The 22,622-nt window shown below is 42.2% G+C and overlaps 1 protein-coding gene across 19 annotated transcripts in view; it reads left to right on the top strand.

The window, feature by feature from the left end:
• The window catches only part of LOC118360127 (E3 ubiquitin-protein ligase HUWE1-like), an 82,342-nt gene that overhangs the window by 10,544 nt on the left and 49,176 nt on the right, over positions 1-22,622 (top strand). For all 19 annotated transcript variants that reach the window (XM_052482486.1, XM_052482482.1, XM_052482491.1 and 16 more), the window contains 15 exons: positions 275-481; positions 958-1,110; positions 1,405-1,467; positions 1,623-1,700; positions 1,835-1,882; positions 2,068-2,236; positions 2,539-2,639; positions 4,393-4,543; positions 4,783-4,910; positions 5,606-5,746; positions 6,755-6,875; positions 10,717-10,824; positions 11,001-11,102; positions 16,900-16,980; positions 18,696-18,802. In XM_052482486.1, the coding sequence (XP_052338446.1) occupies positions 275-481; positions 958-1,110; positions 1,405-1,467; positions 1,623-1,700; positions 1,835-1,882; positions 2,068-2,236; positions 2,539-2,639; positions 4,393-4,543; positions 4,783-4,910; positions 5,606-5,746; positions 6,755-6,875; positions 10,717-10,824; positions 11,001-11,102; positions 16,900-16,980; positions 18,696-18,802 (1,758 nt within the window). The remainder of the gene's footprint in view (positions 1-274; positions 482-957; positions 1,111-1,404; positions 1,468-1,622; positions 1,701-1,834; positions 1,883-2,067; positions 2,237-2,538; positions 2,640-4,392; positions 4,544-4,782; positions 4,911-5,605; positions 5,747-6,754; positions 6,876-10,716; positions 10,825-11,000; positions 11,103-16,899; positions 16,981-18,695; positions 18,803-22,622) is intronic.

Raw genomic sequence — 22,622 nt, 5'->3', positions numbered from 1 at the left:
TATCCCACCTATTATTCACCTGGGCTGCGCACAGCAGGGCACAATATTGTGATTTTCCAATGTGAATATATGATGTAGTACAACATTTCCTCTAATGTAAAATAAGGAATCATGTCCACTATATTCATAACAATTCTATCAGCAGCGTTCCACAACATTTGTCTGCGGAACGTGGCCTTGGTGTTTAACGCTCAATCAGCAGAACGTGGCCTCTATCTAAAGTGACCCCCAGAGTCCTTACCGACCGGCCTCTCTTGTCTTCCCAACCCTTCAGTGTGAGCTTTACCATTGGGTTGACCTGCTGGACCGTTTTGATGGGATCCTGTGTGATGCGGGCCAGACGGTGGAGAACATGTCGTGGTTGCTGGTCTGTGACCGGCCGGACAACGGGCAGCTCAAAGCCTTACTACTGGCCGTGCTCAACTTCACAGCCCTGCTCATTGAGTACAGCTTCTCCAGGCACCTCTACAGCTCCATAGAGGTAGGACCACTCTCCAGTTAACACGACCAGGGTCATGTTCAGTAGGGCATGCTGAAATGTAAACTGTAGACAACTTCTTATTTGACAAGTTCAGATAGTTTAGGGCTACCTCCCTTGACTACGCACTGTTTCCCCTCCCACTGTATGGGTAAAGTAGGCCTCCCTGCCTAGCTCTGTTGGGATCCCCCTGCCTAAGAGTTTGACTTTTTTTGTTTTTGCTTGAGGGTCTACTCTAGATGTTGCTTTTAGTGCCTTTGGAAAATGATCTAGAAGACTCATTGCAATAACTTATCCTCAGTAAATAAAGGTTAAGTGAATAAATTCTCTTCTCTGGGTAATGCACCTGTCACAAACCACGATGGAATGAGCCAATCAGCCTCTCACCTTATTAACTCTGTTTCTCCCCCCCTCGCTCGCTCGCCCCCCTTGCTCTTTTTTGCTCTTTCTTTCGCTCTTGATCTCGCTCTCCCTCTCAGCACTTGACCACCCTGTTAGCATCATGTGACATGCAGGTTGTTCTGTCTGTGCTGAACCTCCTCTACGTGTTCAGTAAACGCTCCAACTACATCACCAGACTGGGCTCTGACAAGAGGACCCCTCTGCTGGCACGCCTACAACATCTGGCTGAGGTACGTGTGTCAGAATTAAACACACATGTTTATTAGGATCTCTTTTAGCCCAACGGGCTGATGGTACTCTATGGGTGTTGTGGGTAGGCCATTGTCAATGTGTGTTTTAAGGCTTTTTAAATTGGATTGAAGGAGTGCCTTAGCCTTTTCTAGTTCGCGTTCAGTTTTACTGTTGCCAGCCATAGCCTATGTTCTATTTAAAAACCAACCACCAATGTATGTGCCCTGCCTTGATATGTAGACTATAAAGTTGTATGAGTTGCTGTTCTGATGTCTGTGATGTTCCCTGTGTAGAGCTGGGGAGGAAAAGAGAATGGCTTCGGCCTGGCAGAGTGCTGCAGGGACCTGGCTATGACGGTGAGCGTCACACTTTGTCATTGTCACAATCTATAAAAGCTTGCTGTCTCCACACAATTAGCTAATTTCCTTTGTAGTGATGACATTTTTCTTTGACTTGTTATCCCTACCCCCAACTACACCCCTCTCCTCTGTCTTGGTGTCACTCTGAGCAGAAGTACCCTCCCAGTGCCACCACACTGCACTTTGAGTTCTATGCTGAACCTGGCCCCGAGGTCAAAGTGGAGAGGAAGGTAAAGACGGACACCTTTCCTAACCAGAAAAAAAATATTAGTGTGCAACTAATGTGTGTCCCTGGTCTTGTTAGGCTATGTCTTGTTATGAGTGGATTGATTGACCATTTGTGAACTTTCTCTCCCGGCAACAGACCAGTAGTAACACACTACACTACATTCACATCGAACAGCTCGACAAGGTAAGGGACAAATGTTGTCTATTTTCTCAGAGCATTTGATGAATTTAACCAAAGATTGCGAGATTGCTTTTCTGAGATTTATTGTACTTTCATATCATTGAAACTGACCTATTACCCCTGCCAAAATGTGGATTTCTGATTTTCTATCTTGTCCTGCTCACTCAACCTCCCTGTGGTGTTTCCAGATCTCTGAGAGTCCCAGTGAGATCATGGAGTCTCTGACGGTGATGTACAACATCCCTAAAGACAAGCAGACCCTGCTGTTCACGCACATCAGACTGGCCCACGGCTTCTCCAACCACAAGAAGAGACTACAAGCTGTACAGGCCAGGCTCCACGCCATCTCTATCCTGGGTAAGTGTGTTTATTTCACCCGGATCACGTACAATGTACCAGATTGGAGCTACATGGCCAATTCTGATCTGCAGTCCCGATATTGAGTTACCGGCTCAATATAATTCAACAGTTTCCACCACCTTGTTCAGTGCCAAATAGGCCCGTCAGTACTCGTGTCTGAGTGTTCCTGATGTTTGCTGGTGTCTGTGTTGTAGCTGCGGATCAATGAAGCCAATACTTTTCATCATGCATTTCATGTCAATGACTCCTTTGAAATATCTTCGCTAACTTAATTGTTATGGCGGTCTCGTTTTCCCCAGTGTACTCCAATGCACTCCAGGAGTCTGCCAACAGTATTCTCTACAACGGCTTGATAGAGGAGCTGGTGGACGTGCTACAGATTACAGACAAACAGCTTGTGGTAAGATGCACCTTTTTGTCTCTCTCGCTCCCCTTCTCTCTCCCCTTGTGTCCGCTGTACTACTGTCACAATACCGTAGTAGGTGTGAAATTGGAGCCCGATATTGTGACTGCAATCATGTCGCGTGTGTACGATGTTACCGTGAATGGTCGATGTTGTTGGTTCAGTATTTATGTAATTTATACAAGATTGTGATGTTGACAATTAACAATATGATGTTTATAGTTGTACTATAATGTGTAGGACATTTTTGGCCAATGATTATGAATGAAATTATAATACCATCACTATTGTCTCGGCATTGTATACGTCCCTGAAGAGTTTCCCCAGTCATAAAACAGAGTAAATGTGATTTGAGTGGGAACCCTGAATGGTATACAGTGGGGCAAAAAAGTATTTAGTCAGCCACAAATTGTGCAAGTTCTCCCACTTAAAAAGATGAGAGGCCTGTAATTTTCATCATATGTACACTTCAACTATGACAGACCGAATGAGGGGGAAAAATCCCAAAAATCACATTGTAGGATTTTTAATGAATTTATTTGCAAATTATGGTGGAAAATAAGTATTTGGTCACCTACAAACAAGATTTCTGGCTCTCACAGACGTGTAACTTCTTCTTTGTTCTCCACTCGTTACCTGTATTAATGGCACCTGTTTGAACTTCTCAGTATAAAAGACACCTGTCCACAACCTCAAACAGTCACACTCCAAACTCCACTATGGCCAAGACCAAAGAGCTGTCAAAGGACACCAGAAACAAAATTGTAGATCTGCACCAGGCTGGGAAGACTGAATCTGCAATAGGTAAGCAGCTTGGTTTGAAGAAATCAACTGTGGGAGCAATTATTAGGAAATGGAAGACATACAAGACCACTGATAATCTCCCTTGATCTGGGGCTCCACGTAAGATCCCACCCCGTGGGGTCAAAATGATCACAAGAACGCTGAGAAAAAAATCCCAGAACTACACAGGGGGACTTAGTGAATGACCTGCAGAGAGCTGGGACCAAAGTAACAAAGCCTACCATCAGTAACACACTACGCCGCCAGGGACTCAAATCCTGCAGTGCCAGACGTGTCCCCCTGCTTAAGCCAGTCCATGTCCAGGCCTGTCAGAAGCTTGCTAGAGAGCATTTGGATGATCCAGAAGAAGATTGGGAGAATGTCATATGGTCAGATGAAACCAAAATATAACTTTTTGGTAAAAACTCAACTTGTTGTGTTTGGAGGACAAAGAATGCTGAGTTGCATCCAAAGAACACCATACCTACTGTGAAGCATGGGGGTGGAAACATCATGCTTTGGGGCTGTTTTTCTGCAAAGGGACCAGGACGACTGATCCGTGTAAAGGAAAGAATGAATGGGGCCATGTATCGTGAGATTTTGAGTGAAAACCTCCTTCCATCAGCAAGGGCATTGAAGATGAAACCTTGTGAAGATATAGAAAACGTTTGACCTCTGTCATTGCCAAAAAAGGTTATATAACAAAGTATTGAGAAACGTTTGTTATTGACCAAATACTTATTTTTCCACCATCATTTGCAAATTCATTAAAAATCCCACAATGTGATTTTCTGGATTTTTTTCCCCCCTCATTTTGTCTGTCATAGTTGAAGTGTACCTATGATGAAAATTACAGGCCTCATCTTTTTAAGTGGGAGGACTTGCACAATTGGTGGCTGACTAAATACTTTTTTGCCCCACTGTATGTAATAGTCTTTTTCATGAGTCCTCCTGTCTCTCTCAACAGGACATAAAGGCAGCGTCTTTACGCACCTTAACGTCCATTGTGCACCTTGAGAGGACACCCAAGCTGTCCAACATCATCGACTGCACCGGCACAGCCTCTTACCACGGCTTCCTGCCTGTCCTGGTGCGCAACTGCATACAGGCCATGATCGGTGAGTCACAGACATACTGTGGAATGCCTATTTTAGTTTTTTCTAGACCGTTCTGAAAGGAGATGCCAATACAGTTCTAGAGGAGATGTAGAATTAAGGTCATAGGTAGGGTGGGATTCTATCCTTTGCTAATTTAGGTGACGTGTGTTTGGGAGTTTCACCCTGCTCCTATTCTTGGCTTCACTGTTCAGGTGGAAGCAAGTCCCCTCTGTAACCTGTTGTTGTGGTTGTCTCCTCAGACCCTCTGATGGAGCCGTACCCGCACCAGTTTGCCACGGCGCTGTTCTCCTTCCTCTACCACCTAGCTAGTTATGACGCTGGGGGGGAGGCCCTGGTCTCTTGTGGGATGATGGAAGCCCTGCTCAAGGTAAAAATATACATTTGTCATATACAACATATGCGCCCAATACAACAGGTGTAGGTAGACCTTACATTGAAATGCTTACTTACAAGCCCTTAACCAACAACGCAGTTTTAAGAAAAATGCCGACCCCCCCCAAAAGTAACAAATAATTAAACGGCAGGAGTAAAATAACAATAGCGAGGCTATATACAGGGGGTACAGAGTCAATGTGCGGGGGCACCAGTTAGTTGAGGTAATATGCACATGTAGGTAGAGTTATTAAAGAGATATGTTTTAGATAATGCATAGATAATAACAGTTGCAGCAGCGTGAAAGAGGGGGGGCAATGGAAATAGTCTGGCGTTTACTTACCAAGCAAACTTTACATATCATTCTGCTGAGCTGGCCTGGTTTCACCAAGTATGTTTGACGGGCACACATTCTGTGCAGGTGTGTGACATTTTGAAGATCTGCTCAGAATATATGTCCGGTCCAGCATTCTGAATGGCTCACTGCAAAAGGGCTGAGCAGCCCTACATTTTTCCGTCCTTATGTGCCATAGGTACCCCAATTAAGATCACATTTAGCACGCCTTTTAGTGCAGAAGTAGAGGAGCTGAGTTGTTTTTTAAGACCAGAATAGGCTTATTCTGGATCTGGGAATCTGCCCCGTACTGTTTGTATGCACACAGTCTTATCTACTGCCTACTTCTTCCTTAGGTGATAAAGTTCCTGGGGGACGAGCAGGACCAGATCACGTTTGTGACGCGTGCGGTCCGAGTGGTGGACCTCATCACCAATCTGGACATGGCAGCCTTCCAGTCCCACACTGGCCTTACCATCTTCATCAGCAGGCTGGAGGTAGGGTAACACACACACACTAGGAGGGATGGGCATTTGAAATAATTTCACTATTGAAATAATATCCTGAAATATTTTGAGATTTTCAGATAGTTGAAATACATGTATTAAAAATATATATATATTTATATTAAACTTGGACTGGATTGGTGCGTGACTTGAGAGGTGCCGCTCTGCTTGCTTGCAGCAGTGCGGGGATGGGCAGGGACCGGTGTGTTTGACACAGGAGGGGGAGAGTGAGGGTAGCCATACAGACTCGCGCTAGCTAACCTACGGCATCTACACGTTTTTCTATCTATCATCTCATCTGCTAGAGCCGGTCTTGACTGCATCAAATCGATGTAAAGAAGCTAGCTGAGATGGCCAACTATTTTGCTGTGCTTCTTGCCCTTGTCTACAACAACGCCGTTCTGATTAAACAGCCTACCTGATGGTTGCTTGTTGTACCCTACTCCTCTTTTAGCTGACATAATTCTGTAATTTTAAATTTCATTTTGCCTTGGTTAGAGCTCTTCCATGTTGCTTGCTACACGTAGAGCAACTGTCTGCTGACAATAACAAAGGCATGAACCTGTGTAGGGATCCGGTATGTCATTTTATGGGGTGCATTGCGTCGACTATACCCATCCCAAACACACACCGGCCTTAACATCTTTATCAGCAGGGGGCGCAGGGACATATATACCAGGCAGGGCATGCTCCTATGCCTATCTGTTGCCCCCAGCAAAAAACACTTATTATTTTCAATTGAAATGTTGCCAGAGGGCTTGGAAGGTGCATCTGGGGCCTTTGTGCCCCACCTGGGGAATAATAAATATGTTATATAAATAACCTGGGAAAGACTGAGTGGGTGATGCACCTCACTTCCCGGGTCCCTGATGCAGCACTGGAGTCTGGCTACTCAGCTCAAAGACACTGCTGAAAACAAACATGTGCCAAACTCCTGTACTCATTTACTCCCTTGCTCTCTCTTTCCCTTTTTCCCCCAATCATTCTCTCTCTCTGCAGCATGAGGTAGACCTGTCTAGGAAAGAGTGTCCTTTTGTCATTAAGCCAAAGATCCAGAGACCCAACTCCACCGTAGAATCTGAGGACATGGACACGGACATGGACGGCCAGTCAGAAAACAGTAAGCTCTTTTTTTTATTTTATTGTTGGCAATAAACTGTTCCATATTTTTGGGTGTAGGCCTACATTTGTTCAGATCATAATAAGGGATCAACATGGCTATGAAACCCTGTGAAAGTAACTGCCCCTTCCGCTGTATATCAAGGTCCTGTCCCCTTATCTTTTGAATGGGCTTGACGATTATATAATAACATTTGTGAAAACGCGGCCATATAAGATGTTTTAACTCTCGTAAGAATGTTTCACATTGACTACACTGAACAAAATGTAAACACACAATGTAAAGTGTTGGTCCCATGTTTCGTGAGCTGGAATAAAAGATCCCAGAAATGTTCCATACTTACAAAAAAGCTTATTTCTCTCAAATTGTGCACAAATTTGTTTACATCCCCTTTTAGGGAACATTTCTCCTTTGCCAAGATAATCCATACACCTGAGAGGTATGGCAAATCAAGAAGCTGATTAAACATCATGATCATTACACTGGTGCACCTTAGCCTTATTCTAAAATTGATTAAATCTTTACCCCCCCTCATCAATCTACACACAATACCCCATAATGACAATGCAAAAACAGGTTTTTAGAAATGTTTGCACAAAAACTAAACTGAAATCACATTTACAAAAGTATTCAGACCATTTACTCAGTACTTTATTGATGCACCTTTGGCAGTGATTACAGCCTCAAGTCTTCTTGGGTATGATGCTACAAGGTTGGCACACCTCTATTTGGGGAGTTTCTCTCAAGCTCTGTTAAGTTGGATGGGGAGCGTTGCTGCACAGCTATTGAAGTCTCTCCAGAGATGTTCGATTGGTTTCAAGTCCGGGCTCTGGCTGGGCCACTCAAGGACATTGAGACTTGTCCCGAAGCCACTCCTGTGTTGTCTTGACAGTGTGCTTAGGGTCGTTGTCCTGTTGGGATGTGAAACTTTGGCCCGGTCTGAAGTCCTGAGTGCTCTGGAGCAGGTTTTCATCAAGGATCTCTTTACAGTCGTGGCCAAATGTTTTGGGAATGACATAAATATGAATTTTTGCTGCCTCAGTTTGTATGATGGCAATTTGCATATAATCCAGAATCTTATGAAGAGTGATCAGATTAATTGCAAAGTCCGTCTTTGCCATGCAAATGAGCTGAATCCCCAAAGACATTTCCACTGCATTTCAGCCCTGCCACAAAAGGACCAGCTGACATCATGTCAGTGATACTCTCGTTAACACGGGTGTGAATGTTGATGAGGACAAGGCTGGAGATCACTGTCATGCTGATTGAGTTCAAATAACAGACTGGAAGCTTCAAAAGGAGGTTGGAGCTTGGAATCATTGTTCTTCCTCTGTCATCCATGGTTACCTGCAAGGAAACGCATGTCGTCATCATTGCTTTGCACAAAAAGGGCTTCACAGGCAAGGATATTGCTGCCAGTAAGATTGCACCAAAATCAACCATTTATCGAATCATCAAGAACTTCAAGGAGAGAGGTTCAATTGTTGTGAAGAAGGCTTCAGGGTGCCCAAGACAGTCTAACATGCGCCAGGACCACCTCCTAAAGTTGATTCAGCTGCAGGATCGGGGCACCACCAGTACAGAGCTTGCTCAGGAATGGCAGCAGGCAGGTGTGAGTGGATCTGCACGCACAGTGAGGCGAAGACTTTTGGAGGATGGCCTTGTGTCAAGAAGGGCAGCAAAGAATCCACTTCTCTTCAGGAAAAACATCAGGGACAGACTGATATTCTGCAAAAGGTACAGGGATTGGACTGCTGAGGACTGGGGTAAGGTCATTTTCTTTGAATCCCCTTTCTGATTGTTTGGGGCATCTGGAAAAAAGCTTGATTGCGGAAGACAAGGTGGGCGCTACCATCAGTCCTGTATCATGCCAAAAGTCAAGCATCCTGAGACCATTCATGTGGGGTTGCTTCTCAGCCAAGGGAGTGGGCTCACTTACAATTTTGCCTAAGAACACAGCCATGAATAAACAATGGTACCAACACATCCTCCGAGAGCAACTTCTCCCAACCATCCAGAAACAGTTTGGTAATGAACAATGCCTTGTCCAGTATGAATGGAGCACCTTGCCATAAGGCAAAAGTGATAACTTAGTGGCTCGGGGAACAAAACATCAATATTTTGAGTCCATGGCCAAAAAACTCTCCAACACTTAATCCCATTGAGAATTTGTGGTCAATCCTCAAGGGGCGGGTGGACAAGCAAAAACCCACAAATTCTGACAAACTCCAAGCATTGATTATGCAAGAATGGGCAGCCATCAGTCAGGATGTGGCCCAGAAGTTAATTGACAGCATGCCAGGGTGGATTGCAGAGGTCTTGAAAAAGAAGGGTCAACACTGCAAATATTGACTGCATCAACTTCATGTAATTGTCAATAAAAGCCTTTGACACTTATGAAATGCTTGTAATTATACTTCTGTATTCCATAGTAACATCTGACAAAATATCTATAGACACTGAAGCTGCTAACTTTGTGGAAACTAATATTTTTGTCATTCTCAATTTTTGGCCACGACTGTACTTTGCTCAGTTAATCTTTCCCTCGATCCTGACTAGTCAACTAGTCCCTGCCGCTAAAAAACATCCCCACAGCATGATGCTGCTGCCACCATTCTTCACCATCGGTTTCCTCCAGGCCTGATGCTTGTTTCTCATGGTCAGACTCCTTTCTGTGCCTTTTGGCAAACTCCAAGCAGGCTGTCATGTGCCTTTCAATAGTGGCTTCCGTCTGCCCACTCTACCATAAAGGCCTGATCTGGTGGAGTGCTGCAGAGATGGTTGTCCTTCTGGAAGGTTCTCCCATCTCCACAGAGGAACTTTGACGCTTTGTCAGTGACCATTGGGTTCTTAGCCACCTCCCTGACCAACTCTTGGAAGAGTCTTTGTGGTTCCAAACATCTTCCATTTATGAATGATGGAGGCAGCCGTGTTCTTGGGGCCATTTGATGCTGCAGACATTTTTTTGGTACCCTGGGCCTCGACACAATCCTGTCTCGGAGCTCTACAGACAATTCCTTCGACCTCATGGCTTGGTTTTTGCTGTTTTTGCACTGTCAACTGTGGGACCTTATATAAACAGATGTGTGCCTTTCCAAATAATGTCCAATCAATTGAATTTACCACGGGTGGACTCCAAGTTGTAGAAACATCTCAAGGATGATCAATGGAAACCGGATGCACCTGAGCTCCATTTTGAGTCTCTTAGCAAAGGGTCTGAATACATATGTAAATAAACTATTTCTATATTTAAAAATATATATATATTTTTTTAAAGATTTGTGCACACAAATTGCTTTGTCATTATTGGGTATTGTGTGTAGATTGATAAATGTTTTATTTAAGCCATTTTAGAATAAGGCTGTTACATAACACAATGTGGAAAAGGGGAAGGGGTCTGAATACTGAGTTTTATTTAACCTTTATTTAATGCAGTGTGTGTATGCAGGGCACATTTTGTAAAAGAGACCAAGGTCTCAATGTCTTCCCTGTTAAAAGTAAAGGTTAAATAAAAAATGTTAGAATGAATACTTCTGCCAGATGCCTTTTATGAAGTGTTTGGCTTATAGACTATTGCGCTACATTTTTCCCCATTTGAAGATCATTCATAAAGCCTACAAAAATGTCAAGACTACAATGCTACTTCCTGGTAACTAGCTACGCGTTGTAGTGTTATGGTTGCCACAAATTTAATGAGCTCCCTAAATTAAAAGTTAAATGGCCTCAATTTACCCACTTCTTCCATGTCTACATTATGGTTGCTAATATAGGTCCAGAGTTGGCGATGTGTCATGGCAGTTAGCTTTGTGTTGTGGCTGCTAACACTGTGTATTCCTAACAGTGTCAGAAGAGAGGATGGAGAGCAGCCCTGGTCCCTCAACTTCCTCTGGCCCCAGACCTGAGACCGATCCCAGAGGACTCAGCAACACTTCCAGCACACCCCGTACAGGTACACAGACACACGCCGAGGAACACGCATGCAACACTCGCACAAACACACTCCCTCAGCTTAGGCTATCGCACGCACACTCAAGCACGTACTGGGCAAGGCAAGGCAAGGCATGCACACACTCCATGTTGACAGTCTCCCACTTTGACCATCTCCCATGGCTTTTCTCCTTACAGGAGTCCAGTGTATTCCCCAGAGGGCCGCTCTGTTGAAGTCAATGTTAAACTTTTTAAAGAAAGCAATCCAGGACCCTGCCTTCTCTGATGGCATCCGCCACGGTGAGTGATCTATGATAACCACACTCTATAAAATGCATGATCAATGGAGATTTTCTAGACTTAGGCATCCTGCAGCTATTATGAAACTTTTGAAAAGCGATATCCCAAGTATAAATACAGTGAAGTACACACTAAATGGTAAAAAAAAAAATGGTTTAAGCAAAATAATGTTCTTTTGACAACAGCAAACTTCAAGGAGTTGGTCTGATGGAAATCAGTGATGTCATCGGCCTCCCCCTTGCTTGAGATTCAATAGAGAACAAAAGAGCAAAGGTCCATATGCTACTTATCATTTTATCTATAAATGGTCTGCCACAACAAGTGAAACATTTTAGGTTCTCTGTAAAAGCCATTTGCCCGACGAAGAGCTCATGGACAACGAGTCTCATTTCATACAAGCGCATTTGTTTTCTGTATTTCCGCCTCATCTCCTCGATTACCTTTGACCTTTTTCAAAAGTAGGCATAGAGAGGACAGAGGAGTGGGCTAAATCGGTTGAGAATCTCCCATGGGCTCAGGAGTGCACACTACACAGAATCTAGCTAGCAAGCTAATCAATCCACAGCTGGTGTTAGCAAAGCGGACAAAGCCTATAAAACTACCTCACCAGTCACTTCTATTTCAAGTCCTGTGGTTTGTATCGATATCGAGGAAACCTAGCTAGCTTTTGTTGACTGATAGTCGAGGTAACTAACAAAAAAATAACAACTACCTCACCAGTCACTTCTATTTCAAGTCCTCTGGTTTGTATCGATATTGAGGAAACCTAACTAGCTTTTGTTGACTGATAGTCGAGGTAACTAACAAAAAAATATCAGGAATCGTGACAAACCACTCACGTTTGTGAAATAATCAGTCCGCATTAATTGCTGTTTATAGTAAAGTACTCTAGTAGTTCCGTAATGCTTTTCCAAATCCTTAATCCATCCACACTATTTAACTTGGTTAAACTGCCACGTGTAAAACCCAGATAGCCTACTAGCCCTAAGTGGAGTTGGTAGCTAATTTGAATATCCAAGTGTGAGCAGATTCCATTGGCTGAGCTGGCAAATCAGTTGTTGACTGGTATACGCCCACACCATTCTGTTTCCTGAGAGGCCTAGCAGGGGAACAGAATCCCCTGAACATCCTTAATTATCTTTTCTTTTCTTTTTTGGAATGAAATGTATTTCATTCATATTGTAGTCAATTATAGGTCATATTTCTGGAACTCTGGCCAGCTACTTTAAGCTATCTGGGGTAACTGGCCCTATATGATCATTGTAAGTCTTTTACCATATACCGTAATTTCCGGACTATTTAAGCCGCTACTTTATTCCCACACTTTGAACTTCGCAGTTTATACAATGACGCGGCTAATTTATGGATTTTTCCCGCTTTCACAAGATTCATGCCGCCAAAAAACTGAGCACCGTCACATAATGTGACGTAAATCGAGCGCGCTCAAACTTCCCATCATTCTGATTACGGTAGTAATTTTGTCACCCTCATCATGGCAAAGACACGGACAAACGCATATGATGCAGCTTTCAAGTTGAAGGCGATCGATCTGGCTGTTGGAAAAGGAAATGGGAGCTGCATGGGAGCTTGGCCTTAATGAGTCGAATATAAGACTTTGTAAACAGCAGCGAGAAGAACTGACTCAGTGCAAATAGACAACACACCTTTCAGAGGGAAGAAAAGCAGATGGCCCAAAGTATTTGCAGCCACTCGACATCAGTGTAAATCGTGCATTTAAGGTGGCGCTCCGTGTTCAGTGGGAGGCTTGGATGACAATTGGGGAGAAATCCTTCACTAAAACGGGCCGCATGCGAAGAGCAACTTATGGTCAAGTCTGCCAGTGGGTCCTGACAGCGTGGAGCATTGTCAAAAAATCCACTATCATCAATGGGTTTCGAAAGGCTGGACTGCTGCGTGTTGAAGGGGCAGCATGAGCTCAGCGGGGTATTTGCCTCCGGATGAAAGTGACGAGAGCGACAATGAAAACGATCCAACATCGGATGAAGCAATACTGAGGCTATTCAACTCCTACACCGAAGAGATGACTAAAGTGGTTTCAGTGCACAGGAGGAGGAAGATGGTGACCAATGACTTCCTTGGTAGGCTACAGTTTTAATTTTTGTTACAAGCCATGTTTCATTTAAAGGCTGTGTAAAGTTAATTTGTTTCAATGTACCGGTAGGCACCTGCGGCTTATAGACATGTGCGGCTTATTTATGTACAAAATACATATTTCTTTAATAATTGAGTGGGTGCGGTTTATATTCGGGTGCGCTTAATAGTCCAGCAATTACGGTACTCTTATCCAGAGCAACTGACATGAGCAATTAGGGTTCAGTGCCATGGTCAAGGGCACATTGACAGATTTTTCAGCTCTGGGATTTGAACCAGTGACCGGTTACTGGCTCAACGCTCTTAAGCGCTAGGCTACCTGCCACCCTTAAGGGTTAAGGGTTTCTAATGCTGATAGTAGGAAATGGTGCTTCAACAAATTGAAGTGGAAGACTATTCATAACCATGAAGGCCATATCTGAATACAGTGCTTTCAGAAAGTGGGATTAAAATTGATTTGATTTTAGAGATATAAATAATTAGTTTTATTTTTTTAACTTTTTTTATAAACTTATCTTGATTAGATAAATATTCGCCCCCCTGAGTCAAAACATTTTTGAAAAACCATTGGCAATGATTACAGCTATGAATCTTTTGGGTTAAGTCTCTAAGAGCTCAGCCAACTCTTTATAAACTTTTGGAAAAAATGTACTTTTTCACAGTAAACAAATTAACTGACTTTCAGTATGCTTATAGGGAAGGGCACTAAACATGTGTGTCACTTACACAAATTACTGAATTGGCTGAAATAAATTGATATTAAGAAGATTGGGAGCGGTTTTGTTATAGTTCAGTTAAATTTGTGAGATTATTGATCTGCTGCTGAAAAAAAATTGTTATGACATCTGCTATATCGTGGATCGAGAATGGCCTGTCTAGCAGAACAGTGGGTGTTCTTTAATGGAAGTATCTCCAACATAATACAGGTAGTCGGGCATTCCCCACGGCAGCTGTCTAGGCCTCTTACTTTTTCAAACTTTACTAATGACCTGGCACTGAGTAAAGCCTTTCATGTTTGCTAATGATTCAGCATTATACACGTCAGCGACAACAAGAAGTGAAATCACTGTGACGCTTAAAAAAGGAGCTGCAGTCAGTGTTAGAATGGGTTGCAAGTAATAAGCTAGTCTGAAATATTTCAAAAACGAAAAGCATTTTATTTGGGACTTCATTCAAAAAAACGTAAATCTTGTAATGAATACTGTGGAAGTTGAGGTCCCTAAACTGCTTGCTGTAACCCTGAATTGTAAAACATATTGATGCCGAGGTAGCTAAGATAAGGATAGGTCTGTGTAGTAAAGCTCTGCTCTGCTTTCTTGACATCGCTATCAGCAAAAATGGTCCTTCTGGCCCTTGTTTTCTCGCATCTGGATGACTGCCCAGTCCTATGGTCAAGTGCCACAGAGAGGGACATGGGTAAATTACAGTGGGCCCAGAGCAGAACGGCTGGCCATTAACTGTACACTGAGTGCTTACATCAATAACATGCATATCAGTCTCTCCTGGCTCAAAGTAGAGGAGAGATTGACTGCGTCACTACTGTGTTGACATGTTGAAGCACTGAGCTGTCTGTTCAAACAACTTGCACACAGCTCAGACAACCATACATGCACCACAAGGCATGCCACCACGGGTTTCTTCATCGTTCCCAGAACAGTCCAGAACAGAGGCTGGGGAAACGCACAGGACTGCACGGAATTCTATTCCACATCAAGTAACTCATGCAAGCAGTAAAAACACCTTATGGAACACCGTGGACTGAAGAGACACACAAACGCATTATAATTTTGTGGTATTACAAATGTTTTATTGTAGATTAGAGTGGTGTGAAAATGTGTTATACAATGTACTGTTTTTTTTTTTTGATGTGCACTGAATGAATATAAACGCAACATGTAAAGTGTTGGTCCCATGTTTCATGAGCGGAAATAAAAAATCCCAGAAATGTTCTATTCAAAGCTGATTTTGCACAAATGTGCACAAATTTGTTTATATCCGTTAGTGAGCATTACTCCTTAGCCAATATAATCCATCTACCTGACAGGTGTGGCACATCAACAAGCTGATTTAAACAGCAGTGTAAGTATACAGGTGCACCTTGTGCTCGGGACAATAAAAGGCCACCCTAAAATGTGCACTTTTGTCATACAACACAATGCCACAGATGTCTCAAGTTTTGAAGGGGCGTGTAGTTGGCATGCTGACTATAGGAATGTCCACCAGAGCAATGAGTATTTCTATCTGTAATAAAGCCATTTTGTGGGGAGAAACTCATTCTGATTGGCTGGGCCACGCTCCCCAGTGGGTGGGTCTGGCCCACCCATGGCTGCACCCCTGCCAAGTCATCTGTAAAGGCCTTAATCTATGGTTATTTCAATTGACTGATTTCCTTGTATGAACTGTAACTCAGTAAAATCTTTGAAATTATTGCGTTTTTATATTTTGTTCAGTATAATTGCCTTAATCTTGTTTGCACCCCAGAAAGAGTAGCTGCTACCTTGGCAGCAGGTACAAATACACCTGTATGGTAGAATATATATATAAAAACAATATTTCTTCAAACCCTGTCAAGTTCTTTGTTGATCAATGATAGACAGCCATTTTCATGTCTTGCCATATTTACAAGCCCATTTCAGTCAAAACTGTAACGAGGCCTCTCGGGAACATTCAATTATGTCTCTTTTTTTTTAAAGCAGCTCCAGTGTAGATTTGGCCTTGTGTTTTAGGTTATTGTCCTGCTGAAAGTGGAGTTTGTCTCCCAGTGTCTGTTGCAAGCAGACGAAACAAGGTTTTTGTCTAGGATTTTTCTTGTGCTTAGCTGTATTGTTTCTGGGGGTTTTTCAACAACAAAAAAGTTTCCTTGCCGTTGACAAGCATAACACGATCCAGCCACCATGCTTGAAAATATAAAGTGGTACTCAGTGGTGTGATGTTTGATTTGCCCCAAACATAATGCTATGTATTCAGGACAAAAAGTTTATTTCTTTGCCACATTTTTTGCAGTGCCTTGTTGCGAACAGGATGTGTGTTTTGGAATATTTTTTTCTGTGCCGGTTTCCTCCTTTTTACTCTCTTAGGTTAGTATTTTGGAGTAACTACAGGGTTGTTGATCCTTCCTTAGGAGAACTATCACAGCCATTAACTGTTTTCTAAATCACCATTGGCGTCATGGTAAAATCTCTGAGCGGTTTCCTTCCTCTCCGGCAACCGAGTTGGGAAGGATGCCTGTATCTTTGTCGTGACTTGTGTATTGATATAACATCAGAAGCCTAATTTAATAACTTCACCACACTCAAAGGGATATTCAGTGTCTGCTTTTTTTGTTTTTTGCATATCTATCAATCGGTGCCCTTTTTTACGCTTAAGCTTAAATAAGCTTAATTAGGCTTGCCATAACAAAGGGATTGACTCAAGACATTTCTGCTTTCATTTTTAAATAATTTCTTATCATTTCTAAAAATCTAAATTCCACATTGACATTGGGTATTTTGTGTAGGTCAATGACACAATCTCATTTTAATCCATTTTAAATTCAGGCTGTAACACAGCAAAATGTGGAAAAAGTCAACTGGTGTGAACACTTTCTGAAGGCACTGGTATATATTCCATGATGTATGATTGTATGAATACCCCCTGGACATAGCCTGACTAACCGTCCTGTCTCTGTTTGGCCTCTATTCTCCAGTCATGGACGGGTCCTTGCCTACCTCACTCAAGCACATCATCAGTAATGCTGAGTACTATGGACCTTCTCTCTTCCTACTGGGTGAGTACTCAGTTCACACGCTCTTCAGTGATATTCGGTTTAGAGGTCTACCGATTAATCGGCATGGCCCATTAATTAGGGACGATTTCAAATTTTCATAACAATCGGTAATCGTCATTTTTGGATGCTGATTATGGTCGATTACATTGCACTCCATGAGGAGACTGCATGGCAGGCTGACCACCTGTTTCACGAGTGCAGCAAGGAGCCAAGGTAAGTTGCTAGCAAGCATTAAACTTATCTTAAAAAAACAATCAATCTTAACATAATCACTAGTTAACTGCACATGGATTATATTACTAGTTTAACTAGCTTGTCCTGCATTGCATATAATCAATGTGGTGCCTGTTCATTTATCATCGAATCACAGCCTACTTTGCCAAACGGGGGATGATTTAACAAAAGTGCATTTGTGAAAAAAGCGCAATCGTTGCACAAATGTACCTAACCATAAACATCAATGCCTTTTCTTAAAATCAATACAAGTTTTGAAGGAGCGTGCACAAGTATATATATATTTTTTAAACCTGCATATTTAGTTAAGAGATTCATGTTAGCAGGCAATATTAACCAGGGAAATTGTGTCACTTCTCTTGCGTTCTGTGCAAGCAGAGTCAGGGTATATGCAACAGTTTGGGCCGCCTGGCTCGTTGCGAATTGTGTGAAGATAATTTCTTCCTAACAAAGACCGTAATTAATTTGCCAGAATTTTACATAATTATTACATAACATTGAAGGTTGTGCAATGTAACAGCAATATTTAGACTTAGGGTTGCCACCCGTTCAATAAAATACGGAAAGGTTACGTATTTCACTGAAAGAATAAACGTTTTGTTTCCGGATTTGACCATATTAATGACCAAAGGCTCGTATTTCTGTGTGTTTATTATAATTAAGTCTGATTTTGATATTTGATAGAGCAGTCTGACTGAGCGGTGGTAGGCAGCAGCATGCTTGTAAGCATTCATTCAAACGGCACTTTACTGCGTTTGCGAGCAGCTCTTAGCCATGCTTGAAGCACAGCGCTGTTTATGACTTCAAGCCTATCAACTCCCGAGATTAGGCTTGCATTGAAGTGCCTATAAGAACATCCAATAGTCAAAGGTATATGAAATACAAATGGTATAATAGAGAAATTGTCATATTATTCCTTTAACTACAAGCTAAAACTTCTAACTTGGGAATATTGAAGACTCGTGTTAAAAGGAACCACCAGATTTCATATGTTCTGAGCAAGGAACGTAAACGTTAGCTTTTTTTTTTTTTTACATGGCACATATTGCACTTTTACTTCTCCAACACGGTTTTTGCATTATTTAAACCAAATTGAACATGTTTCATGATGCATTTGAGACTAAGTTGATTTTATTTATGTATTATATTAAGTTAAAATAAAAATGTTCATTCAGTATTGTTGTCATTATCATTATTACGTATATAAATAAAATCGGCCGATTTTTATTTATTTTTTTAATCGGTATCTGCTTTTTTGGTCATCCAGTAATCAGTATCGGCGTTGAAAAATAATAATTGGTCGACCTCTACTTTGTTTTAGATGTATTAGATTCCATAGTATGCTTACTAATTTCACTTGAGACAACTCTCCAAAGTCCATCAAATCATATGCCATTTTGTGAAAAGGAATGGTGTAAATTGTCTGTCAGTTTTTGGTCTGATTTAAAATGTTCTCCCTCCGTCTCCTCTCTCCTCCACAGCAACGGAGGTGGTGACAGTGTTTGTGTTCCAGGAGCCGTCTCTGCTCTCCTCCCTGCAGGATAATGGTCTGACTGATGTCATGCTGCATGCCCTGCTCATCAAAGACGTGAGTCGCACAGCACTCCCTCACCTCTCGGCTCACCCCGCTTTTAGACACTAGTGGCAAAAACCCTTTCTGCAAGTGAAGGTGTTAATAGAATGTTTCTCCCCCTCCTGTATTTGGAAGAATTTAAACCAATCTAAACAGATCACTGTCCAACATTTTTCTGGTTGGCTGGATGAAAGCGGAACATGTCAACAGGAGTGTAGAAAATAGAGCAGTGCAGAAAAGGAACTCAAAACGGAATAGGAACGTCCACTCTCCATGGTCTTCAATGCAGATTCGCGTTGATAATTGCGGGGAGCGTTTTTTGCCGCTAGTGTCTGAATGCGGGGTCACTCTCTCTCCTCTCTCTCCCTCATTTTGATTGCTCACCGGATCTCCCCTCCCTCATTTCCTCTCATTGCTCCCTCCTGTCCAACCCTCTCTTCTTCTACACATGTTTAAATGTCACATTTTCTTTTAGAGCAGGGTCATGCATTAACAGCAGTCCAGCCAGTGCGCCTATATGAGCTAGTCTTCAGTGTTGTCTGTAAGTACATGGAGTAGCCAGCCAGGGAATTCCGGTCCGGGGGTTTGATGAACTAGCTCTATTCTGGTGGCCTCTGGTACATTCTAATGTATTGATTCCATCCAAAATACACAGCTAAATTATTGAATACTCTTAACGACTTTACCTCCCAGATTGGTAAAAATTATTTGTGGTATTGAGTAGGAAGACGTGACTTTGCAATTAAAATGACTGAAAATGTATGAATTCAGTGTATTATTGGCCTATATGATCAGGTCTATTTTCTAAGTACGATAATCTTTTTTAACATTAAACCGGTCTTATGAGATTCAAATCATATTTACAGTTTTACTGCAAGATATGAATTGCCACAATTTGTTTTCTTCAAATTCTGTATTTTATTGGCTCTGCTGCTGTGGACACTTAGGGTAAGGGGTGTCAGGTAGCCTAGTGGTTAGAGCGTTGAGCCAGTAACCGAAAGGTTGCTTGATGGATTCCCCGAGCTGACAAGGTAAAAATCTGTCGTTCTGCCCCCGAACAAGGCAGTTAACCCATTGTTCCTAGGCCGTCATTGTAAATAAGTATTTGTTCTTAACTGACTTGCCTAATTAAATAAGGAAATCAATGTACTTTTGTAATTTGGGTGAACTGTCCCTTTAACAGTTTTCGCTGTCAATCAGTCGTTGTGGCTGTGATTGTCAGGGGAGGGTGACGGATATAATGAGGCAGGTGTTACAGAAGGAAGCAGTTGACTACTCCATTGTCTACATTTTAATCAAATCAGTAGGTTTTATCAATATATTTAATACCGTATAAGTATCTTTTATAACTTTCAATCTGTTTTTAATTTATATTATGGAATGAGGCTCTGTCTCCAGTACCTAGTGTTCCTGCAGTGATGATTTTCATTGAATGTTTTCCTACATTTCTGCAGATAATCGCCAATAAGCAGTAGTAGCCCACCAGCATGCAAATTTAGGGAGCCAAATGAACGGCTCTCACCAATGCGATTCGGTTATTTTCAAAAAGAGCTGTTCGCTCGCAAACAACCCAACCCATCAGTAGGCTACACTGATGAGTCACTTGAGCGGTCCCTGTCAAGTTTCGACATGTGCTTCAAATTAGAGGTCGGCCGATTATGATTTTTCGACACCGATACCGATTATTGGAGGACTAAAAAAAGAGGCTGATGCCGATTTTTAAAAATATTTTATTTATTTATTTGTAATGACAATTACAACAATACTGAATGAACACTTATTTTAACTTAATATAATACATCAATAAATAATGAAACATGTTCAATTTGGTTTAAATAATGCAAAAACACAGTGTTGGAGAAGAAAGTAAAAGTGCAATATGTGCTATGTAAGAAAGCTAATGTTTCAGTTCCTTGCTCAGAACATGAGAACATATGAAAGCTGGTGGTTCCTTTTAACATGAGTCTTCAATATTCCCAGGTAAGACGTTTTAGGTTATAATTATTATAGGACTATTTCTCTCTATACCATTTGTATTTCATTAACCTTTGACTATTGGATGTTCTTATAGGCACTTTTTAGTATTGCCAGTATAACAGTATAGCTTCCGTCCCTCTCCTCGCTCCTCCCTGGGCTCGAACCAGGAACACACAACAACAGCCATCCTCGAAGCAGCGTTACCCATGAAGAGCAAGGGGAACAACTACTCCAAGTCTCAGAGCGAGGGACGTTTTAAACGCTATTAGCACACACAACTAGCTAGCCATTTCACATTGGTTACATGAGCCTAATCTCGGAAGTTGATAGGCTTGAAGTCATAAACAATGCTTGACGCACAACGAAGAGCTGCTGGCAAAACGCACAAATGAATGCTTACGAGCCTGTTGCTGCCTACCACCGCTCAGTCAGACTGCTCTATCAAATCATAGACTTAGTTATAACATAATAACACACAGAAATACAAGCCTTAGGGCATTAATATGGTCGAATCTGGAAAATATAATCTCGAAAACAAGACGTTTATTCTTTCAGTGAAATACGGTACCGTTTCGTATTTTATCTAAGGGGTGGCATCCATTAGTCTAAAGATTCCTGTAACATTGCACAACGTTCAATGTTATGTCATAATTACGTAAAATTCTGGCAAATTAGGCGGCCCAAACTATTGCATATACACTGACTCTGAACGCAAGAGAAGTGACACAATTTCACCTGGTTAATATTGCCTGCTAACCTGGATTTCTTTTAGCTAAATATGCAGGTTTAAAAATACATACTTCTGTGTATTGATTTTAAGAAAGGCATTGATGTTCATGGTTAGGTACACATTGGAGCAACGATACACACCGCATCGATTATATGTAATGCAGGACACGCTAGATAAACTAGTAATATCATCAACCATGTGTAGTTAACTAGTGATTATGATTGATTGTTTTTAATATGTTTAATGCTAGCTAGCAACTTACCGTGGCTTTCAGCATTCGCGTAACAGGCAGTCTCCTCATGGAGTGCAATGAGCGGCAGGTGGTTAGCGCGTTTGACTCGTTAACTGTAAGGTTGCAAGATTGAATCCCCGAGCTGACACGGTGAAAATCTGTCGTTCTGCCCCTGAACGAGGCAGTTAACCCACTGTTCCTAGGCCATTGAAAATAACAATGTGTTCTTCACTGACTTGCCTAGTTACCGTAATTTCCGGACAATAAGCCTCTACTTTATTCCCACACTTTGAACCTCGCGGATTATACAATGACGCGGCTAATTTATGGATTTTTCCAGTTTTCGCAAGATTCATGCCGCCGCCAAAAAACTGAGCACCGTCACATGTGACGTAATCGAGCGCGCTCAAACTTCCCATCATTCTGATTACAGTAGTAATTTTGTCACCCTCATCATGGCAAAGACACAGAGAAATGCATATGATGCAGCTTTCAAGTTGAAGGCGATCGATCTGGCTGTTGGAAAAGGAAATGGGAGCTGCATGTGAACTTGGCCTTAATGAGTCGATTATAAGACTTTGTAAACAGCAGCGTGAGGAACTGACTCAGTGCAAAAGACAACACACCTTTCAGAGGGAAGAAAAGGAGATGGCCCAAAGTATTTGCAGCCACTCGACATCAGTGTAAATCGTGCATTTAAGGTGGCGCTCCGTGTTCAGTGGGAGGCTTGGATGACAAGTGGGGAGAAATCCTTCACTAAAACGGGCCGCATGCGAAGAGCAACTTATGGTCAAGTCTGCCAGTGGGTCCTGACAGCGTGGAGCATTGTCAAAAAATCCACTATCATCAATGGGTTTTGAAAGGCTGGACTGCTGCGTGTTGAAGGGGCAGCATGA

Source organism: Oncorhynchus keta, chromosome 27 (assembly GCF_023373465.1).
Source record: "Oncorhynchus keta strain PuntledgeMale-10-30-2019 chromosome 27, Oket_V2, whole genome shotgun sequence".
Taxonomy (NCBI): domain Eukaryota; kingdom Metazoa; phylum Chordata; class Actinopteri; order Salmoniformes; family Salmonidae; genus Oncorhynchus; species Oncorhynchus keta.
This window is presented reverse-complemented; position numbering and strand designations above follow the sequence as displayed.